This window comes from Pseudocercospora fijiensis (assembly GCF_000340215.1).
Source record: "Pseudocercospora fijiensis CIRAD86 unplaced genomic scaffold MYCFIscaffold_11, whole genome shotgun sequence".
Taxonomy (NCBI): Eukaryota; Fungi; Ascomycota; class Dothideomycetes; order Mycosphaerellales; family Mycosphaerellaceae; genus Pseudocercospora; species Pseudocercospora fijiensis.
Window position 1 is genome coordinate 1,370,581 of NW_006921542.1, and position 21,408 is coordinate 1,391,988.

The window sequence follows — 21,408 nt, forward strand, 5'->3', positions numbered from 1 at the left end:
CGGAGCCTTGCTCGCGACGCCCTTTCTAGTACCGGAGCTAGTAGTAGTAGCAGCAGCTATCTTACGTTGATGTACTGTACTCGTTCTACTATTTCCGATCTTGTTACGACCCGTAGAAGTAGTAGGTCCCTTCTTGCGAGGCGTCGTAACTTAGTTAAGTAGACTCGCTATTATAAAAGTCGTCGAATTAAGGAAAAAAGTGCGTTGCGAAGGTATACGAAGGCGCGCGCGGAGCGAGGGTGTTACGGAGGTAGTAGATATAGAGCGTAGAGGTATAGGTATCGATGCGAAGGTTAAATATAGCGGTAGTGTCGCGGTGTCGCTAGGCAATAGAGTAAGCTTCGCGCAAGCCTACATTATAGTGACGTTAGAGCAAGGAAAGAAGGCAGGCACGGCTAAAAAAGGCAGGCACGGCTAAAAAAGGCAGGCACGGCTAAAAAAGGCAGGTACGGCAGACTTTGAAATATAGCCGGTATATGTAGCCGGCATAGTAATAGGCGAAAGCCTCCTTTTAATGAATAGCCGGCGTGATAATAGTATCCTACTATAGTATAGATATTCTTTAGTAATGCCTTTACTAGCTATAGTAATCTTATAAGTAACCTAGGCCTATTGCTAGTAAATATAAGAAATATTAGGTAGGCTATACTAAACAAGCTAGTCATTTAGCAGGAAAAGGCCTACTACCGTCTCTATATGCCGGCTACGAGTGCCGGCTACGAGTGCCGGCTATCGCTCTAAATTCAACTCCGCCCTATCTCGGAGGCTAAGGTACCGAGCGGAAACCCTACAGCTTATATTTACTCGGTTGTCGCGGAGCGCTTACAGGTGAGGTATTAGAAAAGAGTATAAAAAGTACGAGAAGAGTATCCTAGGATATAGGTCGTAAGTGAATAAGAGTAGCACGCCTAGTTATTTATATAGTACGTTACTCTATACGACTAAGAGCCTATATTATCTCGTGCTTCGCTTATAAGACCTCGACTCTACTAATATACTATTATTCTCCTGCTCGGTCGCTGTCTTAAATCTTCTTCGAGTTGCTAGACTTAGTGCGTATCTATAGCTATGCAATAGCGCTACGTATTATAGAGAATCAACTCCGCCGTATCTCGAAGGCTAAGGTACCGAGCGGAAATCCTATAGCTTATATTCACTCGGTTATCGCGGAGCGATTATAGGTAAGGTATTAGAAAAGAGTATAAAAAGTACGATAAGAGCATCCTAGGATATAGGTCGTAAGTGAATAAGAGTAGCACGCCTAGTTATTTATATAGTACGTTACTCTATACGACTAAGAGCCTATATTATCTTATGCTTCGCTTATAAGACCTCGACTCTACTAGTATACTATCGATCTCCTCCTCGGTCGCTAATACGCTATCTTAATTCTTCTTCGAGTTGCCGGACTTAGTGCGTATCTATAGCTATACAATAGCGCTACGCATTATAGAGAATTTCTCGTTAAAGTTTCTCTCTCGTAGGCTTGCTATCTACCTCGTAGTATAGAGGATCAAAGTGCTAATACTAAAGAATCTCCTTATAGTTAGGATGCTAGGGCTCCTTAGGACCTTTGTATTTTAGGTCTGAATAGAGACGTATTATAAACGTTCTATCGCCCTTTCGCTTACTACCCGCTAGGTCGCGATATGCGAAGAAACTAATCTAAATGTAGCTCGTCTCTATAAGAGCCGGGTGAATATAGAGCGCTAGGTTTCTACTTCGTACCTTAGATTTAGGGACGGCGCGGAGATAAAATTAGAAATGTAGCCGGTACCTATAGCCGGTAAAAGGATGCGAAAATAGGCCTCCTCCTAGGTTAATCTAACGACTAAATACAATTTCTAACTAATCCGCTGTAAACCGACGCCGAATTTTAGCTAGAAGCTGCATATCTTTATTTTGAAGAGTAACCCGCTTCGTATAGATAGCAAGGAGGTTTAAAAGCTTAAGCTCGGTTACGAGAAATGCCTCCGTAGCTTCCTAAAGAGCACTAATCGCCTTAGCCGTAAATCGCATACTAGACCGAAAATCTAATGTAATTTCTCGGACGAGTCGCTAGAAGGGAGTCTTAGGGATTAAAAGCTCGGTCCCTCTTTTGTTTTAGAAAAGCCGGATCTAGCGAAGGGTAATAGTACCTAGTTTGAAGCGCCGCTTCTTTATCGTCGAGTCCTGCCTTATTCCCTTTCTTTTAATAGAAAGATAACTTTTCTTCGCGATAGTCTTCGTCCGCCTACTCTTTTTAGCCTTCTCCTGTCTACCTATAGCCTTCTTGTTTTTCGGTACTGTTTTCCGAGGAACCCCCTTCCTTCGTATATACTACGGAGAGCCTTGCTCTTCCGATATCTCGTTCTCGCTACGGTCTCCCTATACTTGGCTTACTTTACCCTTACCCTTTAGCCTCTAAAGATATTTATCTACGCGTTTAGGCGACGAGGGCATATCGGTAGGACCTAGAAAATTAATAAGTATATAATCGTAGGGAGACATTAATGCTTCTTACCTTCTAGAACAAATAGTCTTCTATTAAACCGCCTTATTAGGTTATCGTTAGATTCGAATAAAGGATAGTAGCTTAAGGAAGGGGAGGCAGCCGGCTTAGGAAGGCCCGAAGAGCCGAATCCTTAAGGTATATTTGTCTTTAAGAATATAGGGAAAGGGAAGAAGGAGAGGAAGAGCGAATAGAGAATTAGAAATAGTCCGCAGGTAAGCGGGGTCGGTTGCTATAGCAACTAGTCTGTTTAGGTCCTAGGAATTCGAAACACATTTCGGATATATGCCGGCTATATACGCCGGCTATATTACCTTATACGTAAACGCTTCGTCTCCTTAAAGCTACTCTAAGCCTATATACGTTTCCGCTTCTCGACCCGGTATCGCCTTCTACCTCCGCCCTCCTCCTCTTCGTTATCGCTAATTAGGGTTTCGCTTAGACTAAATTTCGTATTCTCTTCGCGCTCCTAGGTTTCTTCGATCTTAAGGTTTTCTAATTCCTCGATTAACTCCTTTAGTATAATCTTTAGTAACCTACCTTAGCGATTCTAGTAGAGGAGATAGTATCGGAATACTATAATAGATTCGAAGGTAGTAGGCGAGTATATTCGATTAAAGCGGCCCTAGTAACGAGCGATACTAAAAGACCTCTTATAGCCTATACCTACGCTCGGGATAGCGAGGACGTCCCGAGCGACCGACGCTATCGTTAGAAACTTAGGCTCTAACCGCTGCTATATAGCGAGAATATCGTCTCCGAATTCGTCTAGAAGACCGGTAAGATCTAGAGATTATTAGCCCTCTTTCCGAGCCTACGGGTTTGTACTTACTCGCGCGCCGATAGAGATCGAACTCTTCCTTATTTACTTTAGTAGTTGCTTCCTCTTCTGCCTCTACTTCCTACCTACGAAATAGGTATAATATCGGAGCCTTCTAAACCTTCTTTTTCTTTGTAGGAGCTGCATTTAGACTAGTTTCTTTCCGACGCTCGTAGAATATCTTTTCTAGAATAGTCTAGTAATGCTTCGGCTATACCTCGTCCGCCTTCTATTCCGGCCTCTGCTAGTATATATCCTTTTCTACCGGGTTGAGCAAGTACGCAACGCTATAGATATCCCCGAACGAGTTAAAGGTAGTACTGTAATATTTATATAACTTAGTATAGGAGGTGTCTATAGCTTTCGTTATAGCTACTTTCTAGGGAACGCTCTTCTTAGCTAGCTTAGCTACGGTTTCCTCGAGCTCGTTAAAGAGCTAGTTATAGTACGTAAAGATAAGGTAGATCGTCGGTCCTCGGGTTCTTCTAATCGTAGTAGTAACCTTCGCGTAATGCTTACCAATATCGACGAGATACTCTGCTTAGCGCTATTCGGCGGCGGTAAGGCCGAGCTACTTAATACCCTCGGAACTCTAATAGATCTCGAGAGCGGTACGTAAAGTATATCCCCTCGTAACTATATAGAAAGTCGAATCGAACCGAGTCTTAACGTCTTAGGTAAAACGGAGTAGGCGCTAAGGAGGCCGCTTTTGCTATCGCTTATTCTATGCGATATTCTAGGTATCGGTTTTAGGGCGCTCGATTAGGTTCTTTTAAATAGCCTCGAATCGGTTATATCTCTATAAGCTCGAGTTCGTATATATTGCTAGACGACGAAGCTAGAGAAAAAGAGTTAGAACTATACTAGGTTGCCGGCTATAGGTACCGGCTACGGACAAAAGTTATACCTTATATAAAACGAGAGCGAGGCTCTCTGCCTTATCCCGTCTTATTACTATAATAAGTTTCTCGACTTTCGACTTTGCTTTATCCTTATCTAGGATCTTCTATTAGTCGTCGTTTAATAGTGCAATTTTAAGCGTCTTAAAGAGGGCTCGGATCGCGATTTGAACTATATAAGCGAGGTAGGGAAACTTCTATAGGGATATAACTAGCAACGACGTCGGCTCCGATTTAATAGGGCTAGGGCTATTAATAGGCTCCTCTTCATCGTTATTATCGTGCGTATTGTCGTGCGTATCCGGAATCGTAGCGAGCTTAATATTCGGAAGATTAAGCTAGATTGTAGACCTTGTAATCTCCTCTACGCACTCGACCCTATCGATACAATTAGTAATTTTAAAGACATATACGAGTGAATTGTATATACAACGCCTTATACAATGTTCGATTATTACTAGCGTTGTCCGTAGTAATCGAGATTAGTTTCGTTATTACGCTAACCCTATCTATTACCGTATAGATAAGCTTCGCTATATCCTTACTAGTATAGGAACCTAGAATTTCAGGGAATCCGATTATAAGTTCCTAGAGTTTCTAATCCGAATTAATAAAGTATAGCATAATCGAGAGGAAGGAGGCTCTTATAGTCCGGCTTAACTAGCTATCGATAGCAATAGCTACTCGGCGAGTATTACGGAGGATCTCCCGAATGTCGTCTAACGTAGCCTCTTTGTTCTTTTCGAATATAATACGCTAGGTTGTCGCGCCGAGAAATAGGGGAGGGTAGTTTATAAGATATAGGTATGTCTTCTATATAGACTCCCTTTCGTAGAAGTCTTCCGGAAGACCGTTTATAGCTAGCATTTCGTTTGCTAGTTGCTTAAAGTCTTCGGGGGAGAAATCGGTAGCCTTCAATCCTAGAGCTTCCTTAAGCGTAGCCTATAATAATTAGCTAGATCTCTACGGTTGATTTAGGTAGCCGGAATCTATAGCCGGTAGCTATAGCCGGCAGCTATAGCCGGCATTTTAGAAGATATACCTCTTTCTAGAACGCTATATCTATATTAACTCTCCTCTCTCCTTAAGATTCCCGATACCGTTTAGAATAGAGATAGTTCGTAGGCGATAAGTTCCTATCCCCTAGTTTCGGGTATTTTAAGATTGAACCGTAGAAGTTATAGACAATTACTAGTTAACCTTTAAGTCGAGAAGTCGTATAACGGTACAATGCCCCCTCTATAAAGAACTTCTAGAATATATCCGTTCGCTCCTTACTCCCCTATCGCATCGAGTACTTCCGGAGTTTACACTCCTTCGAACGTAAGTATAAAGGGAACTATATCTTATAGACCTATTAATTAAACTACTCTATATACTCGGGTTTCTAAAGATACGCCTAGCTAGCCTTTTCGAAGATTTCCGGGTTAATACTCGATGTTCTTATATCTCCGAACAACCTTCTACTTAGACTCCGTAAAGGTAAGGACTAGGTAGTAGTACCCTATAATGAATTCCTACTACTAGGATTCGGAGAGGATGAATCTAGCCTTAATCGTCGTCTAGGACTCGATAGGCTCGAAGGTAAGTATACGACCTCCTCTCGACGTTGTCGCAATCTCGCTCGTATACTAGACTGTTTCGACTGTCGTCTCGTTATTACCCTTCCTAGTATAGCGCCTAGTGTATATACAATGTCGGTCGGCATGTTTTAAGGTTTCGTACGGTAAGGTAAGGACTTAGGAGTAGTAGATATATACTAGTAGCTATAGAGAAACACCCTTTCTTTTATAGTATCGTATCGTTAGGAATAGCTAGGTAGTAAATAGCTAGCTACCTTCTTTTTTTGTTTCTTAGCTACCTAACTACTAGATTTTTTTTCCTAGCTACCCTAGCTAGCCTAACTACTAGAATTTCTTTCCTAGCTACCCTAACTACCTGAATTTTGCCTTCTATACGGCGGCTCTCTCCTACTAACGGAACCGAGCTACTATACCTAACGAATCTAAGCTCGTTTTTAGTCTTAATCTATCCTCTTTCGGTATAAGATACTCGATAAGCAAATGCTTAGGCCGAGTCTAACTACGAAACCTAAGACTAACTAATAGCTCTATTAACCAATCCTAATCCTCGAACTCCTTCCGCTTCTTAGTAAAGACCTTAAAGAGCGCTCGAGCTTCTTCGGGTACCTACGGAGTAGTCGAGATAAAGCCGTATCGCTAAAATAGGTAATCCTTCGGAGGCTTATATAGAGATTTAGAGAATTCTAACGCCAACCTATCCTACTAGTAGCTTAGATTCCGGATACAAGCCCTCTCTGCCTTAGTAAAGATTTTATATAGCAGTAGCACTCTGCCTTCGAGAAACGCTTTCTGTTTAACTGTTAGTATCTGCCGGCTACGAACGCCGGCTATATATGCCGAGTATAGAATAATTACCTGTACCCCTTCCTCCTATAGTAATACTTCTACCGTCTCTAGATACCTAGCCCCGATCGTATTAATCGCAAGCCACTTTGCCTTTATAGACGTAAAGGCTTCGCTCTAATACTAATAAAGAAACTTCTACTCTATATCGAGGATATAAAGACGACTAGTCTCGATTCCAATCCTTGCTAGCTTTTCGTAGTAGCTTTAACTATGATTTTCTAGATTAATAGGACTTATGCCTTAGCCCTTTACTAGTATCTCGTCTCTTTGACTATGCTCGATCTACTCCTAGCGCTTATCGTCTATAGCGTTAGGCCCTAAGACTGCACCTGTTACTAGATCGACGTATAGTATCTCCTCGCTTTTTTTAGTTCCTTTATTCGTAGTATTAAGCTCTATCGCGGCATCCTAAACTCTAGTATTGTTGTTCTCGGCTATCTAAATATCTCCGTTACTATCGGTCGTATCGATAGAGATAGCGACTATAGGTCTAAATGCTATTAGTTAACGTGTTAAAGAAAAATATACCGGCTACAGCTACCGGCTACGGCTGCCGGCTATAGCTGCTAGCTACGGCCGCTAGCTAGATTGACTTACGCTACTAGAACTTTACGCTCGAAAACTAGCCGCAATTCTTTCCTCCTCTTAGCCTTCTCTTAGGTTGTCTTCTTATTCCAACCTTCACTTTTTTCTATAGGCGCTAGCTATCGATAGAATGCCTTATTCCGCGCCTTTCTTCTCTTATCCTTAGCTCTTTTATCCTTATCTATCTTGTCCTTTCTCTCGCGGTCTCGTACGGAATTCTTCTTCGTAGAGTACTCCTCTTTAGTCTTACGCTTTTTAGTTAGACGCTTAGGTAAAACAAACTCGCGGTCTTTAGTTCTATCTTCTATTTAGCGCGCGGCGCGCTTCTCTCTTACTATTATAAGGGAAAGGGGCGGGGGCGTAGCGTATAGTAGTTGTTATCGGTATAGGTATAGAGGAAGAAGTTAAAAGTGTAAGAATGTCGCGAAGCCCTAATTGTTGCCGCCTACGTAACGTTATATAGGTAAGCTTTCGCAACTACGGCAACTACGCCCCGGCAATAGCAACTACGCCCTAGCAACGGCAACTACGCCCTAGCAACGGCAACCACGCCCTAGCAACGGTAATAAAGCGTAGTAAATACAACCTAGTAACTATTATAGCCGGCAATCGTGGCCGGCAGTCGAATAAGAGTGTCCTTATAGCAAAACTACGCCCTAGCAACGGCAACTACGCCCTAGCAACGGCAAAAGAGCGTAGTAAATGTAACAGAGTTACTATTATGGCCGGCAATCGTAGCCGGCAGTCGAATAAGAGTGTCCTTGTAGTAAAACCAATACAGTCTCTAGTTCAAACTAGGAATCTATATAGTTCGAAAAAACCAAACCGGAACTAGGGAGCTAGTTCGCCGCTAAGAAACCAAACTATATACGTTTAGTGGTTCGGAAACCGAACCACTGCGGGGTCTAATTTTAAACGCTTAGTATAGTTGGTCCGATATAAACCGGAAGGCGTATACTATACGCAAGTCTAATCCGAAACGCTTATAGAAAGTCTTATCCGGAATGTATAAAGTAAGACTAAGTCTAATCCGAAACTAAATACTTATACTAAGCACTATCCGGAAGGCCTATAGCGAGTAGTACTATCCGGAACGCTTATAGCAAATACTATCTAAAACGCCTATAGTTAAATAGCATTCGAACTATTTATAGCGAATACCCTATAGGGCCTATATAACGCCTACTACGAGTACTCTATAGAATATCTATAGCGAGTAGTACTATCCGGAACGCGTAGGATAAGCTAACTATCATCTATAACGCCTATAATAGGTCTAATTTAGAACGCTTACAATACTAAGTACTATTAAGAAGGCGTATAGTAAGTCTAATCCGGAGCGCTACCTGTTAGTACTACTATCTATAACGCCTATACTAAGTTTTATTTAGAACGCGCTATATAGTAATTCTAATCCGAAACGCTTATACTAAGTCTTATCCGGAACGCGTAGAGTAAGTACTATCCGGAACGCGTATAGTAGGTCTAATTTAGAACGGTAATAGTAAGTACTATTACGAACGCTTATAGTAAGTAGTACTTTCTAAAATACCTATAGTAAGTACTATTTATAATACTTAGAGCAAGTTATATCCGAAACGCTTATAGCGAATACTACTAAAAACGCCTATAGCGAGTAGTAATACTCGAAACGCCTATAGCGGTAACTATCTAAGATATCTATAGCGAGTAGTACTATCCGGAACGCGTAGGACAAGCCTTATTTTAAACGCTTAGTATAGTTCGTCCTATATAAACCGGAACGCGTATAGCAAGTCTAATAATCTAATCCGAAACGCCTACAGAAAGTCTTGTCCGGAATATATAAAGTAAGTCTAAGTCCAATCTAAGACTAAGTACTTATACTAAGTACTACCCGGAAGGCCTATAGCGAGTAGTACTATCCGGAACGCCTATAGCAAATACTATCTAAAACGCCTATAGCAAACAGCATTCGAACTACTTAGAGCGAGTAGCCTATATAGCACCTACTACGAGTACCTTATAAAACGCCTATAGCGAGCACTCTATATAATACGGTATATCTATAGCAGTAGTACTATCCGGAACGCGTAGGACAGGCCTCATTTTAAACGCTTAGTATAGTTAGTTCTATATAAACCGGTACGCGTATAGCAAGTCTAATCCGAAACGCTTATAGAAAGTCTTATCTGAAATGTATAGAGCAAGTCTAACTATCTAAGTCTAATCCGAAACTAAATACTTATATTAAGTACTATCCGGAAGGCTTATAGCGAGTAGTACTATCCGGATTGCGTATAGCAAGTCCAATCCGGAGCGCTAATAGCAAGTACTATTAAGAACGCTTATAGCAAGTAGTACTATTAAATTACCTATAGTAAGTACTATTTAGAATACTTATAGCAAGTTATGTCCGAAACGCTTATAGTAAATACTACTAAACCCGATTATAGCGAGTAGTAATATTCGAAACGCTTATAGCGGCAACCGTCTAAGATATCTATAGCGAGTAGTACTATCCGGAATGCCTATAGCAAATACTATCTAAAACGCCTATAGTTTAATAGTATTCGAACTATTTATAGCGAGTACCTTATATAACGCCTACTACGAGTACCCTACAAAACGCCTATAGCGAGTACTCTATAGAATATCTATAGCGAGTAGCACTATCCGGAAGGCGTAGGATAAGCTAACTATTATCTATAACGCCTATAAAAAGTCTAATTTAGAACGCCTATAATACTAAGTACTATTTAGAACACAAAGGTCTATTTAAAACGCGCTATATAGCAATTCTAATCCGAAATGCCTATACTAAGTCTTATCCGAAACGCGTAGAGTAAGACTATCCGGAACGCTAATACCAAGTACTACTAAGAACGCTTATAGCAAGTAGGACGATCTAAAGTACCTATAGCAAGTGCTATTTAGAATACGTATAGCAAGTCTAATCCGAAACGCCTATAGCAAATACTACTAAAAGCGCTTATAGCGAGTAGTAATATTCGAAACGCTTGTAGCGGTAACTATATCATCCGAGATATCTATAGCAAGTAGTACTATCCGGAACGCTTATAGCAAACACTATCTAAAACGCCTATAGCAAACAGTATTTTAACTACCTATAGCGAGTACCCTATATAACGCCTGCTACGAGTACCTCAGAGAACGCCTATAGCGAGCACTCTATAGAATACCTATAGCAAGTAGTACTGTCCGGAACGCGTAGGACAAGCCTTATTTTAAACGCTTAGTATAGTTAGTCCGATATAAACCGGAACGCGTATAGCAAGTCTAATCCGAAGTACTGCTAAGAACGCTTATAGCAAGTAGTACTATCTAAAATACCTATAGTAAGTACTGTTTAGAATACTAATAGCAAGTTATATCGGAAGCGCTTATAGTAAATACTACTAAAAACGCTTATAGCGAGTAGTAACATTCGAAACGCTTATAGCGGTAACTGTTTAAGATATCTATAGCGAGCAGTACTATCCGGATCGCCTATAGTAAAGACTATCTAAAACGCCTAAAGCTAAACAGTATTCGAACTACCTATAGCGAGTACCCTATATAACGCCTACTACGAGTACTCTATAAATATAGGAATTTCAATTTAGAACACTTATAATCCTAAGTACTATTTAGAACGTATATAGTAAGTCTAATCCGGAGCGCTAACAGTTAGTACTACTATCTATAGCGCCTATAGTAAGTTTTATTTAAAACGCGCTATATAGTAATTCTAATCCGTAACGCTTCTACTAAGTCTAATCCGGAACGCGTAGCGTAAGCACTATCCGGAACGTATATAGCAAGTCTAATTCGCAACGCTAATAGCAAGTACTATTAAAATTTAAGCACGCTTATAGCAAGCGGTACTACCTAAAGTGCCTATAGTAAGTACTATTTAGAATACTTATAGCAAGAAGTACTATATTATATCCGAAACGCTTATAGTAAATACTATTTCAAACGCCTATAGGAAATAGTATTCGAACTACCTATAGTAAGTACCCTATATAACGCCTACTACGAGTATCCTATAGGGCGCCTATAGCGAGTGCTCTATAGAATATCTATAGCGAGTAGTACTATCCGGAACGCGTAGGACAAGCCTTATTTTACACGCTTAGTACAGTATAAACCGGAAGGCGTATAGCAAGTCTAATCCGAAACGCTTATAGAACGTCTTATCCGGAATGTATAAAGTAAGTCTAAGTCTAATCCGAAACTAAATACTTATACGAAGCACTATCCGGAAGGCCTATAGCGAGTAGTACTATCCGGAACGCTTATAGCAAATACTATCTAAAACGCCTATAGTTAAATAGCATTCGAACTATCTATAGCGAGTACCCTATATAACGCCTATAGCGAGTACTCTATAGAATATCTATAGCGAGTAGTACTATCCGGAACGCGTAGGATAAGCTAACTATTATCTATAACGCCTATAATAGCTCTAATTCAGAACGCTTATAATACTAAGTACTATTTAGAACGCGTATAGTAAGTCTAATAACTCTAATCCGGAGCGCTAACAGTTAGTACTACTGTCTATAACGCCTATACTAAGTTTTATTTAGAACGTACTATATAGCAATTCTAATCCGAAACGCTTATACTAAGTCTTATCCGGAACGCGTAGAGGAAGTCTATCCGGAACGCAAATAGCAAGTACTATTAGGAACGCTTATAGCAAGTAGGACTATCTAAAATACCTATAGTAAGTCCTATTTAGAATACTTATAGCAAGTCTAATCCGAAACGCTTATAGTAAATACTACTAAAAACGCTTATAGCGAGTAGTAATATTCGAAACGCTTATAGCGGTAACTGTCCGAGATAGCTATAGCGAGTAGTACTATCCGAAACGCTTATAGCAAATACTATCTAAAACGCCTATAGTTAAATAGGATTCGAACTATTTATAGCGAGTACCTTATCTAACGCCTACTATAAGTACCCTATAAAACGCCTATAGCGAGTAGTACTATCCGGAACGCGTAGGATAAGCCTTTCGAGCCTACCGCTCCGAGCAAATACCGCCGGATTAGGCGCGAACGATACCGCCTCGAGCAAAAAACGCCGCCGGATTAGGCGTAAACGACGGAGACGGCCTCGGAAACACTACTATCGCGGCGCCGGAGCGTTATAGTCGATCCCGCGACTCCTACGCCTTCCGGACCGCGCGAGAATCGAGAAATTTTAAAGTTCCTCGCCGCCGACTAATTAGAGTCGGCTTTTCGGTCGTTTTAAGCCGCACTAAGCCTAAAGGGGCCCCAACTTTTGTTAAGTTGTTATATTATAGAAGTCTCGTACACTTTTATATATAGCTATTTACCGTATACTTAGCTACCTATACTACTTCTATATAGTGACTGCGGCTTTCGTAGATCTAGGAGTAACATATTTGTTGCTTAATTGATTAGGCACACTGTTCGAAGGTATCTGTTAGTGTGAGGCTAAACAAAATTCCGCTGCACACGTCTCGTGAAGCTGCCGTTGCCCGTCTGCCTTCAACGGAATTATTTCTGGGACATCGGCGAACAACTTGCGCTGCACTGTATACAGGGTCTCGAGACTTGAGCGTGGCCGATTGGGTCGGCTGTCGGATCTTCCCGGCTGTGACCGCCGCGGAGCTGAGCCTCTCCCTCGAACCTCTCTCCTCACAGACACGACAACAACAGCGCAGAGTATTCCATCGCATCGCATCGACGTGCGCAGCCTCACTGGCCCCATAACTCCCATGTCCTCGCAGCAGTCACCTTCTGGTCGCACCGCTCTGTCACCGTCACCGTCACCGTCTCCAGGGTCTGTGTCACCGCCGCCGACGACGAGCGGGCTCCCACCATCGCCTCCTGCGTCTCCGCTCCCCAAGCAGCTCAAGAAGGCGAGCGGCCTTCCCTCTCTCTCCAGCGCGCGCGCATCTGCCTCTTCTCCATCACGCTCCTCCTCGCCACCCTCTACGTCCGAATCCCTTGCCCGGCAGACAAAGCTTCGCGACATTGCCAGTCAGATTGCCGGCTTACGGTCCGATCACCACGCAGAGCGCCACTCTCAGCTCCACGCCATCTGCCTCAGTCCATACACGCTCGCCGACTTTGAACACTATCTTCTGCACGAACATCGAGATCGGGGGCTGTCGGCGTGGTGGCAGCATCGGGCGCGCTACGAATACGGCGCCGAGACAAATGCATTGCAGCTGTGGATGCCGGGGGAGATTCACGAGCGCTTCATTCGGAGCTTTGCTACCGAGCTGACTGAACAACTTGCACATACAATCCGCAACCTCAATGGATCTGAATGGAGGCGTGTTGTAGAAGCATTGAGTGACGTATGTGATACGGGCAGTCCGAACTTGAAGCTGCACTGGGAAGAGGATGCAATTTCATACCCAAGGCAGCCCGACGCATCGTTCAAACACTCCTCCCACAATACAACATATCCCACTTTTCTTCTCGAGGTCGCCAAGACGGAAAGTTTGGACAAGCTGCAGAGAGACGGGCACAACTGGATCTCCGGCACGCAGGCCTTGGTGAAATGCGTAGTGGGCGTCCACCTGGATCCTGTGAAGAATGACCAGAGGGCAATCATCAGTGTGTGGCGAGGGAGTAGGGAAGAGGATGAGTTCACAATTGAAATGCCAGTCCGAGAGGAGGAGTTCCGTTCAGCGGACGGCCAACCTGTTCCTGGAATGCTGCGCCTCTCCGCCTGGGACCTCTTGAGTGACTCTGTCTTGGCTGAACATTTTCCGGATCTTCTTCCTGCCACGCTCCAGTCTGTGTTTATCGACATCCCATATGCACGACTCGCTGCAATGCTTCAGAAAGCGGAAGCGCCGCCAGACGACAACATCGTGGCTCGCGATACGAAGAAGCTGAAAGGTCCCAAACGGAAGCGAAGTTCCTCGCCGGAAGAATTGAGCGATAACGCAGAGGCCAATTTCGTGGCGCATGAAGCAAAGGCACAAAAGCGAGCCAAGGCAGAGGCTGGACCTTCTTATCATGGGCGCAGGGGCAGGCATTTGCCAGCAGAATCTTCCCGATCACTCCGATCACGACCTCTACCAGTTGCCGTCTCGTCTCCGGACTCTTTGCCGCTCTCGCAGCAAGGAGAAGAAACCTGATCGCCGCACTCTCGACCCCCAACACATCTTCCTTCTTCATGGCACGACCCTTCTTCTCCCGAGCTCAGCAGAGAGTCCTGGCACCACGACACCCACTCCGCATGTTTTGCTGTCTCGGTATCGCGTGGTTCGCACAAAAACGCATTGGCGACTTTGATGTCTCGGCGTATCGAATTCGAGCAAGCGGCTCCAAAGTACGACATGCCCTGCGCGACGAGATGACTTCCCGAATGGAAGGACAATTCTCATTCTTGGGGTTGGTTTTCGAGAGAGATTGGGAACTGGGAGTACAGATCTTGGAAGGCTTGTAGAAACGTCGATTGCAAGAAGAAAAGAATTCACTCTTCTGCTTATGCCTCATTCTCACTCCTGTAGCTCATGCCTCGTGCTCATTCCTCAATCGCCGTGACCCCTACCACTCTCTGATTTGCTCGACTTCGTGGGCTTCTTGCAGTCGGCGAGTTCGATATTCTGCAGGACGAGTTGGTGTAGGCCAGCATCGGTGAACTGTAGCAAGTGTCAGTACATTGGGGACCGATCAATGGAGGTGAACCTACGTTCTCAATGGGAGCCAGTTTTGCAGGTCGTCCCGAGCTCAACAGTGACCTCAATGTCGTCGATGGCGGTGCAGTGGGTGCCTTCATGAGCATCAGCTCAATACCAAAGAGAATGTTCTCTGGTTCACGAACTCGTAGCGCGATGTCCTCAGAACCAAGGAGAACGTTCTCCAGTTCCAGGACTTGCGGCGCGACGTCTCTATAGTCTCTGGACCACTCGTAGACGGCGCCTTGCCCGACCCAGTTGCCCTCGTTGCCTCTTCGGCGCTGGAACGCGTCGTAGTCGAAAGCGACTCTCTCTGTCCACCAGGCAGTGCAGAAGCTCGACATCGGCGGTTTTGGCGGCTGCTGCGACATTTTCGTCTGCGCTTGAGGCGATTGGGTTGGGTGATGGGCGGCCAGTGAGCTTTGGCGGCTGCTGCGCCGTCGTCGCCTGCTGTTAAGGCGACTGGGTCTGAGATGGGAAGCTCGTAGGCGCTGACGACTGCTGTGTCATTGTCGCCTGCTGTTTAGGCGACTGGGTCGAAGATTGGCAGCTGCTGCTTCATTTTCGGCAGTTGAGGCGACTAGGTCAGAGATGGGCGGCGCAGTAGGCTTGATGATGCCCATTGGGTGCTTCGACGAATTCGAGGTCGTTGCCTCACGAGTGCTGGAACGCGATCGTAGTCCAATGACTGTCTCTGGACGCCAATGGCTTTGCGTGGCGGTCTCTACTCGAATACAGATTACCACCCAACCCACCCGAGGAAGGGATTTGTCCGATCTGCAGGCTGCCGCAACCAGCTGAGTTTCAATGCGTACATCAATGGATGTCAGCCGAGACGTCACCGCATTTGTTTGAGTATCGTGAGACATGTCCTGACTGATTAACCGAATTCGATATTGAGAACTCTAAAGCTGCGCCCCGTGATTGCTAGTACTCATCAACATGCTTCTGCCATATGCTTTCATGTCCTCTGCACGCGCGCCAATTCATGACCGCTTCCATCCGGCCTTTGCGGCTGCTGCATCATGATCCCCTGCTATTGAGGCAACCCAGTGGGACGGAGATGGGCGGCGCGGTGAACTCATATTTATGTGGAACATCGTTGGGCGCTTGGAGGAATTCGGACGAGGACGTGGTGAGTGAGGATGGTGACTCGGATGCCTCTGGCAGTGCGTCATGGAGGTCATCGATGCCTTGCACAGAGGATTCTCGGGGCGGCGCGGTGGGCTCATGGCCGCCTGCAGTATCACTGGGTGTTCCGACGAATTCGTGGGACGATATGGTGGGTATGATGACTCGGATGACTCTGATGCAGCGTCGTAGAGGTGTCATCTTTGCCCTGGACAGAGGGATTCTTGAAGTCAAAGTTAGTGAATGGCTTTGGGAGAGGATTGCGCTCGCAGTGCTTTGGTTTGCCCATAGGACAAGAATTGGTCGACAATTGGCATACGCTGTGGGCAAAGATGAAGTCTTGAAAAACGAGAACTTTGCTGTGGTAGGCGAATGAAAGGTTGTAAGGAGAACTTGGTGATAGCGCGAATGTCGGAGGTTTGACGAGTCCTACCGATACAGGCTTGGCAGCGCTCAGCGATTCAGCCAGCCTTGAACCACACCATTATGATACATTGCCATTGTAGTGCATCCCGCACAGTTTTGGATGATAGAACTCGATGCTGCGATTCCTCTGTTGCAGGAATCATTGCAATCGCATCGTAGTGTAGCGCACGCATATGAATCCAACAAAGATCGAAACAGCATCAGAAACTTCTCCTTCCCCACGTTACGGCAGGCGAGGGGCCGTTCCGTCGGCCCGCGTAGACCTTTTTGTCCAAGGAGATGGTATGTTCGCCCTCAGAGTGTGTGCGTATCAAAAGCCCATGCGCTGCGACGACAATGAGTGGCTGTGGAGGTGTGGGGGTTAGAGTGGAAGAAGGAGGGGTGATGCGGTGGCGGTATCATGCATGGTTGGAAGCGGTACAGGCGGTGCAGGCGGCCAGCGGCTCTCTCGAAGCTCTCTTCTCGCTTGGCCACCACAATCGGAGATGAACCTGCCTTCAGACGACAGGCCTTCAGACGACAAGCCCGAAGACGGTTCAGGTGCAAGACAAGTTGTCTCTTCCCACACTCTTATGCCCGACTTTCACACCTCGCTGGTGCCGCGTTTCTACACCAAAGGCAGGCACGAAGCCTCTGGATGGAGATCAGACAAAGCAAGAATGACTGCAGCGAGGACTCGGACTATGGCTCCAATGGCCGCCGGAGCAAGGAGAGGCTTTCAAGGATTGTCAAGGATGCTATCGTCAGACCAAGTCACCAAGGCTTCACATTGGCGCGCGTGATGGGTTGTGAGGTAGCATCGTCGGCTGAAACAGCTTCGAAAGGAAGGAAGATTCATATCACGGATTGGCGCCAGCAAGCCGAAGAAGCCCTGGATCGAGCGAACCTGGCGGCACAGAAATCGACGCAAAATGATGAGGCGGGTCTCTGATTGCGTCTTCGAAGAAAGTGGCCCGATTTCCATCAACGCTTACCTGGGCAGGTCTGGCGACACGCCATTCAGCCTTCGCGGGTCTTCGAAGTTCTCTTCGAGGAACATGGCAAGATTCCCGTCACGGCAGCACTCGCACCGATTACTCTCGTACCCATCGAACTCCCCAAGCCCAACGGAGATCAATTTGAAAGCATCGACATCACCACGCCTTTGCAGCAACAAAAGCCGACCTCATCGTTGTGTGGACTCCGGCATTTCTCAGCACTCTTGATGGTATAGGCGCGAAGAACGCACGACTCTCTGCGGAAGGGCGAAGATCGTCGCGCCATAGCTCATCTCAAGGCAAGGAACGAGGGCGAGACAGCTACCCCCAAGGCGTGGAGCATCACATGGCGTCGCGGCTTCAGCTTCCTGGTCTTGCCCATCAACCCAGAGATGATTGGGATGAGGTTCCACGAGTTGTGTGTAGACGTGGCACCTGGAGCTTCTTGGCTCTGCCCATGAGCTGGAGACGGTTGGGATGAGGTGCCGCGAGGTATGTCTGTACGTGGCACCTGAAGCTTCTTGGCCTTGCCCTTGGGCTGGAGATGGCTGAGATGAGGTGCCGCGAGTTGTGTCTGCGCGTGGCACCTGAAGCTTCTTGGCCTTGCCTATGGGCTGGAGATGGCTGAGATGAGGTGCCGCGAGTTGTGTCTGCGCGTGGCATCTGAAGCTTCTTGGCCTTGCCCATGGGCTGGAGATGGCTGAGATGAGGTGCCGCGAGTTGTGTCTGCGCGTGGCATCTGAAGCTTCTTGGCCTTGCCCATGGGCTGGAGATGGCTGAGATGAGGTGCCGCGAGTTGTGTCTGCGCGTGGCTCCTGGAGCTTCTTGGCCTTCCCCATGGGCTTGAAGATGATTCGGCAAGGTCCATGAGCTTGCAGATGGTTGGGATGAGGCATGCTGCCTCGAGTGGTATCTGGCGTAGCCCGTGGAGGCATCTTGGTATTGCCCATGAAGTCGGAGATGATTCGGGATCAGGTGGGTCGAGTTGTATCTGGGCGTGGCTTCTAGAGCTTCTTGGCCTTGTCCACAAGCTTGGGGATGATTGGAATGGGGCATGCAGCCACGATTTGTATCTGGGCATGCCGCCTGGAGCTTCTTGGCCTTGTCCACGAGCTTGGGGATGATTGGGATGGGGCATGCTGCGTCTGGGCGTGGTGCCTGAGATTCCTGGCCTTTCCCACAAGCTTGGAGATGATTGGGACAAATCATGCTGCCGGGAATTGTGTCTGGGCGTAGTGTCTGAACTTCTTGACCTTGCCTATGAGCTTGAAGATGACTGAGATAAGGTATGCAGTGCCCTTGCCGATGCCGTAAGTTGTGTCTAGGCGTGGTGCCTGACCATCTTGACCTTGCCTGTGAGCTTAGAAGTAATTGGGATGTGGTATGCTGCCGTCTTGCCGCCGCCCGCGAATTGGATCTGGGCGTAGTGCCTGCGCTTCTTGGCCTTGTCCATGAGCCTGAAAGTAATTGGGGTGTGGTATGCTGCCGTCTTGCCGCCGCCCGCGAGTTGGATCTGGGCGTAGTGCCTGCGCTTCTGGGCCTTGTCTATGAGCTTGGAACTGATTGGGATGGGGTATGATCTCGTCTTGCCGTCGCCCGCGAATTGTATCTCGGCGGAGCGCCTGGAGGTTCTTGCCATCCATCACCTATGAGCTTGGAGATGACTGGGATAAGGTATGCTGCCGTCGTCTTGCCGCTGCTCGCGAGTTGGGTCTGGGCGTGGCGCCTGGAGCTTCTTCGACTTACACCGATGGGCTTGGAGATGATTGGGACAAAGGATGCTGCTGTCGCCTTGCCGTTGCTCGCGTGCTATATGCAGGCGTGGCGCCTGGAGCTTCTTGGCCCTACAGACATGGGCTTGGTGGTGGTTGGGACAGGGTGGGTGGAAATCGGTGCACGCGGAGACGACTCAGCAGTCTAAGCGATGCCAGCGACAGACATCATGACCACTCTTCACGGCAGAGAGATGGCGTATGCATGTGGGTGTCTTGTAATCAGCGATTTCGAAGTTCTGACGACATGCTTCTTGAATTCCTCACCACCCCACGGCCTTGCTCACCACCCCACGCCCTTCCATCTCGGCGATCCACTTGAAGCTTGTGCATAGTGACTTCCTTTATATGAACAGCCACCTTTCGGTCCTCGGCTCTTTTCAATATGGTATGATGTCAGCCTTGCTAATTGAAGCAAGGAGTTCACCAAATTTATCAGTTTCAACCTGCACTCGCGGATGGCTGTACTTGGAGGAGATGTGTCCGAGCTGTTCTCCTCTGCGAGCACTGCCCCGCCAGTACCAAACATTTCAGCGTAGAAAGAGCGTGCACGCTCTGTCGAATGGTAATGAATAGCACATCCGAGAGCTGCGGGCGGCTGCAGATTCTCAACCCGTGGGCAGGAATGACGAGCGTGTCCGAACAAGGCAGAAACTCCGAATGGTCTCAAACACGCCCTCGTTACGGCTCGGCTTCGCTGTACATATCACCGTCAATAAGCATACATCGAGTAAGTTCTTGAAGAGTTCCACATAGCTGATTGCGATACAATCTATACTCCAATTCCAAGCATTCGCTCGCTACGGCTGTTCAGCAAATGCAAAGCCACCACCAACGACCTCAAGAGGTATCAGTCTCTCGTTGCACATTTCATCAAGGAATTCATGATTTTACGACCCGATGTAGCTGCCTTGCGAATCCAGGAACCTTAACATCTGTCTATAGTGACTTGCGAGTGGCAGCCAGCATCGTCGGCGTCGGCGTCGGCGTGCAAAGTCTGTTCAATGAAGTGGATTCCATGGCCGATGAGGTGCCTTAGGAACTCGTTGTTGTTATGGCGGAGGGCATAGGCATGGGTGGGTTTGGATTTGAGTGTGGGAGGTGGCAGAGTAGTGTCAAGAACGTGCGAGACAACTCTTAGCTAGTGTGTGAGTAGTGTTCGTCGGCAGGACTTGATAGCAGGAGGGAAGGAGGAGTTGTTAAGAGCTGAGAGTCAGAAAAGTCAGTTCCTCTGCTGTAGATCCTGAGGCTCGCCTGCTGCTCATTAAGTTGCGAATTTTCACAGCTTAATGCGCGGAAAGAAAAGAGGGCTGCACGGTTGGGAGGGTAGGAGACTCCGTCTTCGAGGGCAGGAGGAGTTGTAGGTAGTTTTCGAGTAAAGAGTAGTCGCTCTCCAGCAGGTTTCTCACTTACTGCTCAGTATCTTGTGAATTTTCACAGCTTAATGCGCGGAAGGAAGATAGGGCTACACGGTTGGGAGGGTAGGAGACTGCGTCTTGGAGGGCAGGAGGAGTTGTAGGTAGTTTTCGAGTAAAGAGTAGTCGCTCTCCTATAGGTTTCTCACTCGCTGCTCAGTGTCTTGTGAATTTTCACAGCTTAATTGGCGGAAAGAGTACGTGGGCTGTACGAGTTCGATGGCAGGAGGAAGGGTTGGGAATGTAGGCAGTGGCTGCGTACAAGAGTGGATGTAAACAAATCAGCCTAGGAAGGAGAGCAGCTGCTTTCTTGTCTGGTGGGTAGTCACCTTTGAGCCTTCATACCAAACCTGACTTGAGACCAGACAAGATCAGACCAGACCAGACCAGCCAGACCAGACCAGACCAGACCAGCCAGACCAGACCAGACCAGACCAGCCCAGCTCAGCCCAGCTCAGCCCAGCCCAGCCCAGCCCAGCCCAGCCCAGCCCAGCCCAGCCCAGACCAGACTAGACCGCACTCTCTCCGACTACAACATCAAAAATGTCTCAGCTCCTCGACTCCGTTACTTTGGAGGGTGATGCCGAATACATTAATGTCGTCAATTCATTGGAGCAATACAGTCATAGCAACAAAGTTCGAATTTTGAAGCAGGCATTAATTAATACGACGAAATCGACCGAAGTGGAAGCGCTAAAGCTGCATGCATATATGCGATACTTTGCGGAAATTGATCGAGAACTCGCGGATTCTTGGTTGAAAAGTTTCGGGGAGAGGAGGTCGTTGTTCAGCTTTGTGCGTAC

At 46.6% G+C, this 21,408-nt stretch overlaps 4 protein-coding genes across 4 annotated transcripts; 2 read left to right on the forward strand and 2 right to left on the reverse strand.

Moving 5' to 3' along the window:
- Positions 1 to 4,922: 4,922 nt before the first annotated feature.
- Positions 4,923 to 14,652, forward strand: MYCFIDRAFT_179772 (uncharacterized protein; the record flags this gene model as incomplete). The annotated part of the gene is made up of 4 exons (XM_007933759.1): positions 4,923 to 4,927; positions 12,645 to 12,671; positions 12,712 to 14,295; positions 14,328 to 14,652. The coding sequence occupies 4 exons, from the start codon at positions 4,923 to 4,925 to the stop codon at positions 14,650 to 14,652; spliced, it is 1,941 nt and encodes a 646-aa protein (XP_007931950.1).
- Positions 14,653 to 14,704: 52 nt separating this feature from the next.
- Positions 14,705 to 16,584, reverse strand: MYCFIDRAFT_179773 (uncharacterized protein; the record flags this gene model as incomplete). The annotated part of the gene is made up of 13 exons (XM_007933760.1): positions 14,705 to 14,729; positions 14,761 to 14,848; positions 14,877 to 15,195; positions 15,227 to 15,316; positions 15,348 to 15,385; positions 15,417 to 15,513; positions 15,543 to 15,608; positions 15,631 to 15,787; positions 15,819 to 15,854; positions 15,878 to 15,902; positions 15,934 to 16,289; positions 16,324 to 16,467; positions 16,496 to 16,584. The coding sequence occupies 13 exons, from the start codon at positions 16,582 to 16,584 to the stop codon at positions 14,705 to 14,707; spliced, it is 1,530 nt and encodes a 509-aa protein (XP_007931951.1).
- A 30-nt stretch (positions 16,585 to 16,614) lies between these two features.
- On the forward strand, positions 16,615 to 17,372 carry MYCFIDRAFT_179774 (uncharacterized protein; the record flags this gene model as incomplete). Its single annotated transcript, XM_007933761.1, has 5 exons — positions 16,615 to 16,742; positions 16,783 to 16,830; positions 16,857 to 17,037; positions 17,064 to 17,229; positions 17,257 to 17,372. The coding sequence occupies 5 exons, from the start codon at positions 16,615 to 16,617 to the stop codon at positions 17,370 to 17,372; spliced, it is 639 nt and encodes a 212-aa protein (XP_007931952.1).
- Positions 17,373 to 17,411: 39 nt separating this feature from the next.
- Positions 17,412 to 20,210, reverse strand: MYCFIDRAFT_179775 (uncharacterized protein; the record flags this gene model as incomplete). Its single annotated transcript, XM_007933762.1, has 14 exons — positions 17,412 to 17,583; positions 17,606 to 17,711; positions 17,738 to 17,791; positions 17,832 to 18,628; positions 18,664 to 18,716; positions 18,758 to 19,040; positions 19,065 to 19,326; positions 19,366 to 19,429; positions 19,458 to 19,507; positions 19,545 to 19,844; positions 19,876 to 19,967; positions 19,995 to 20,045; positions 20,085 to 20,096; positions 20,140 to 20,210. The coding sequence occupies 14 exons, from the start codon at positions 20,208 to 20,210 to the stop codon at positions 17,412 to 17,414; spliced, it is 2,367 nt and encodes a 788-aa protein (XP_007931953.1).
- Positions 20,211 to 21,408: the final 1,198 nt, after the last annotated feature.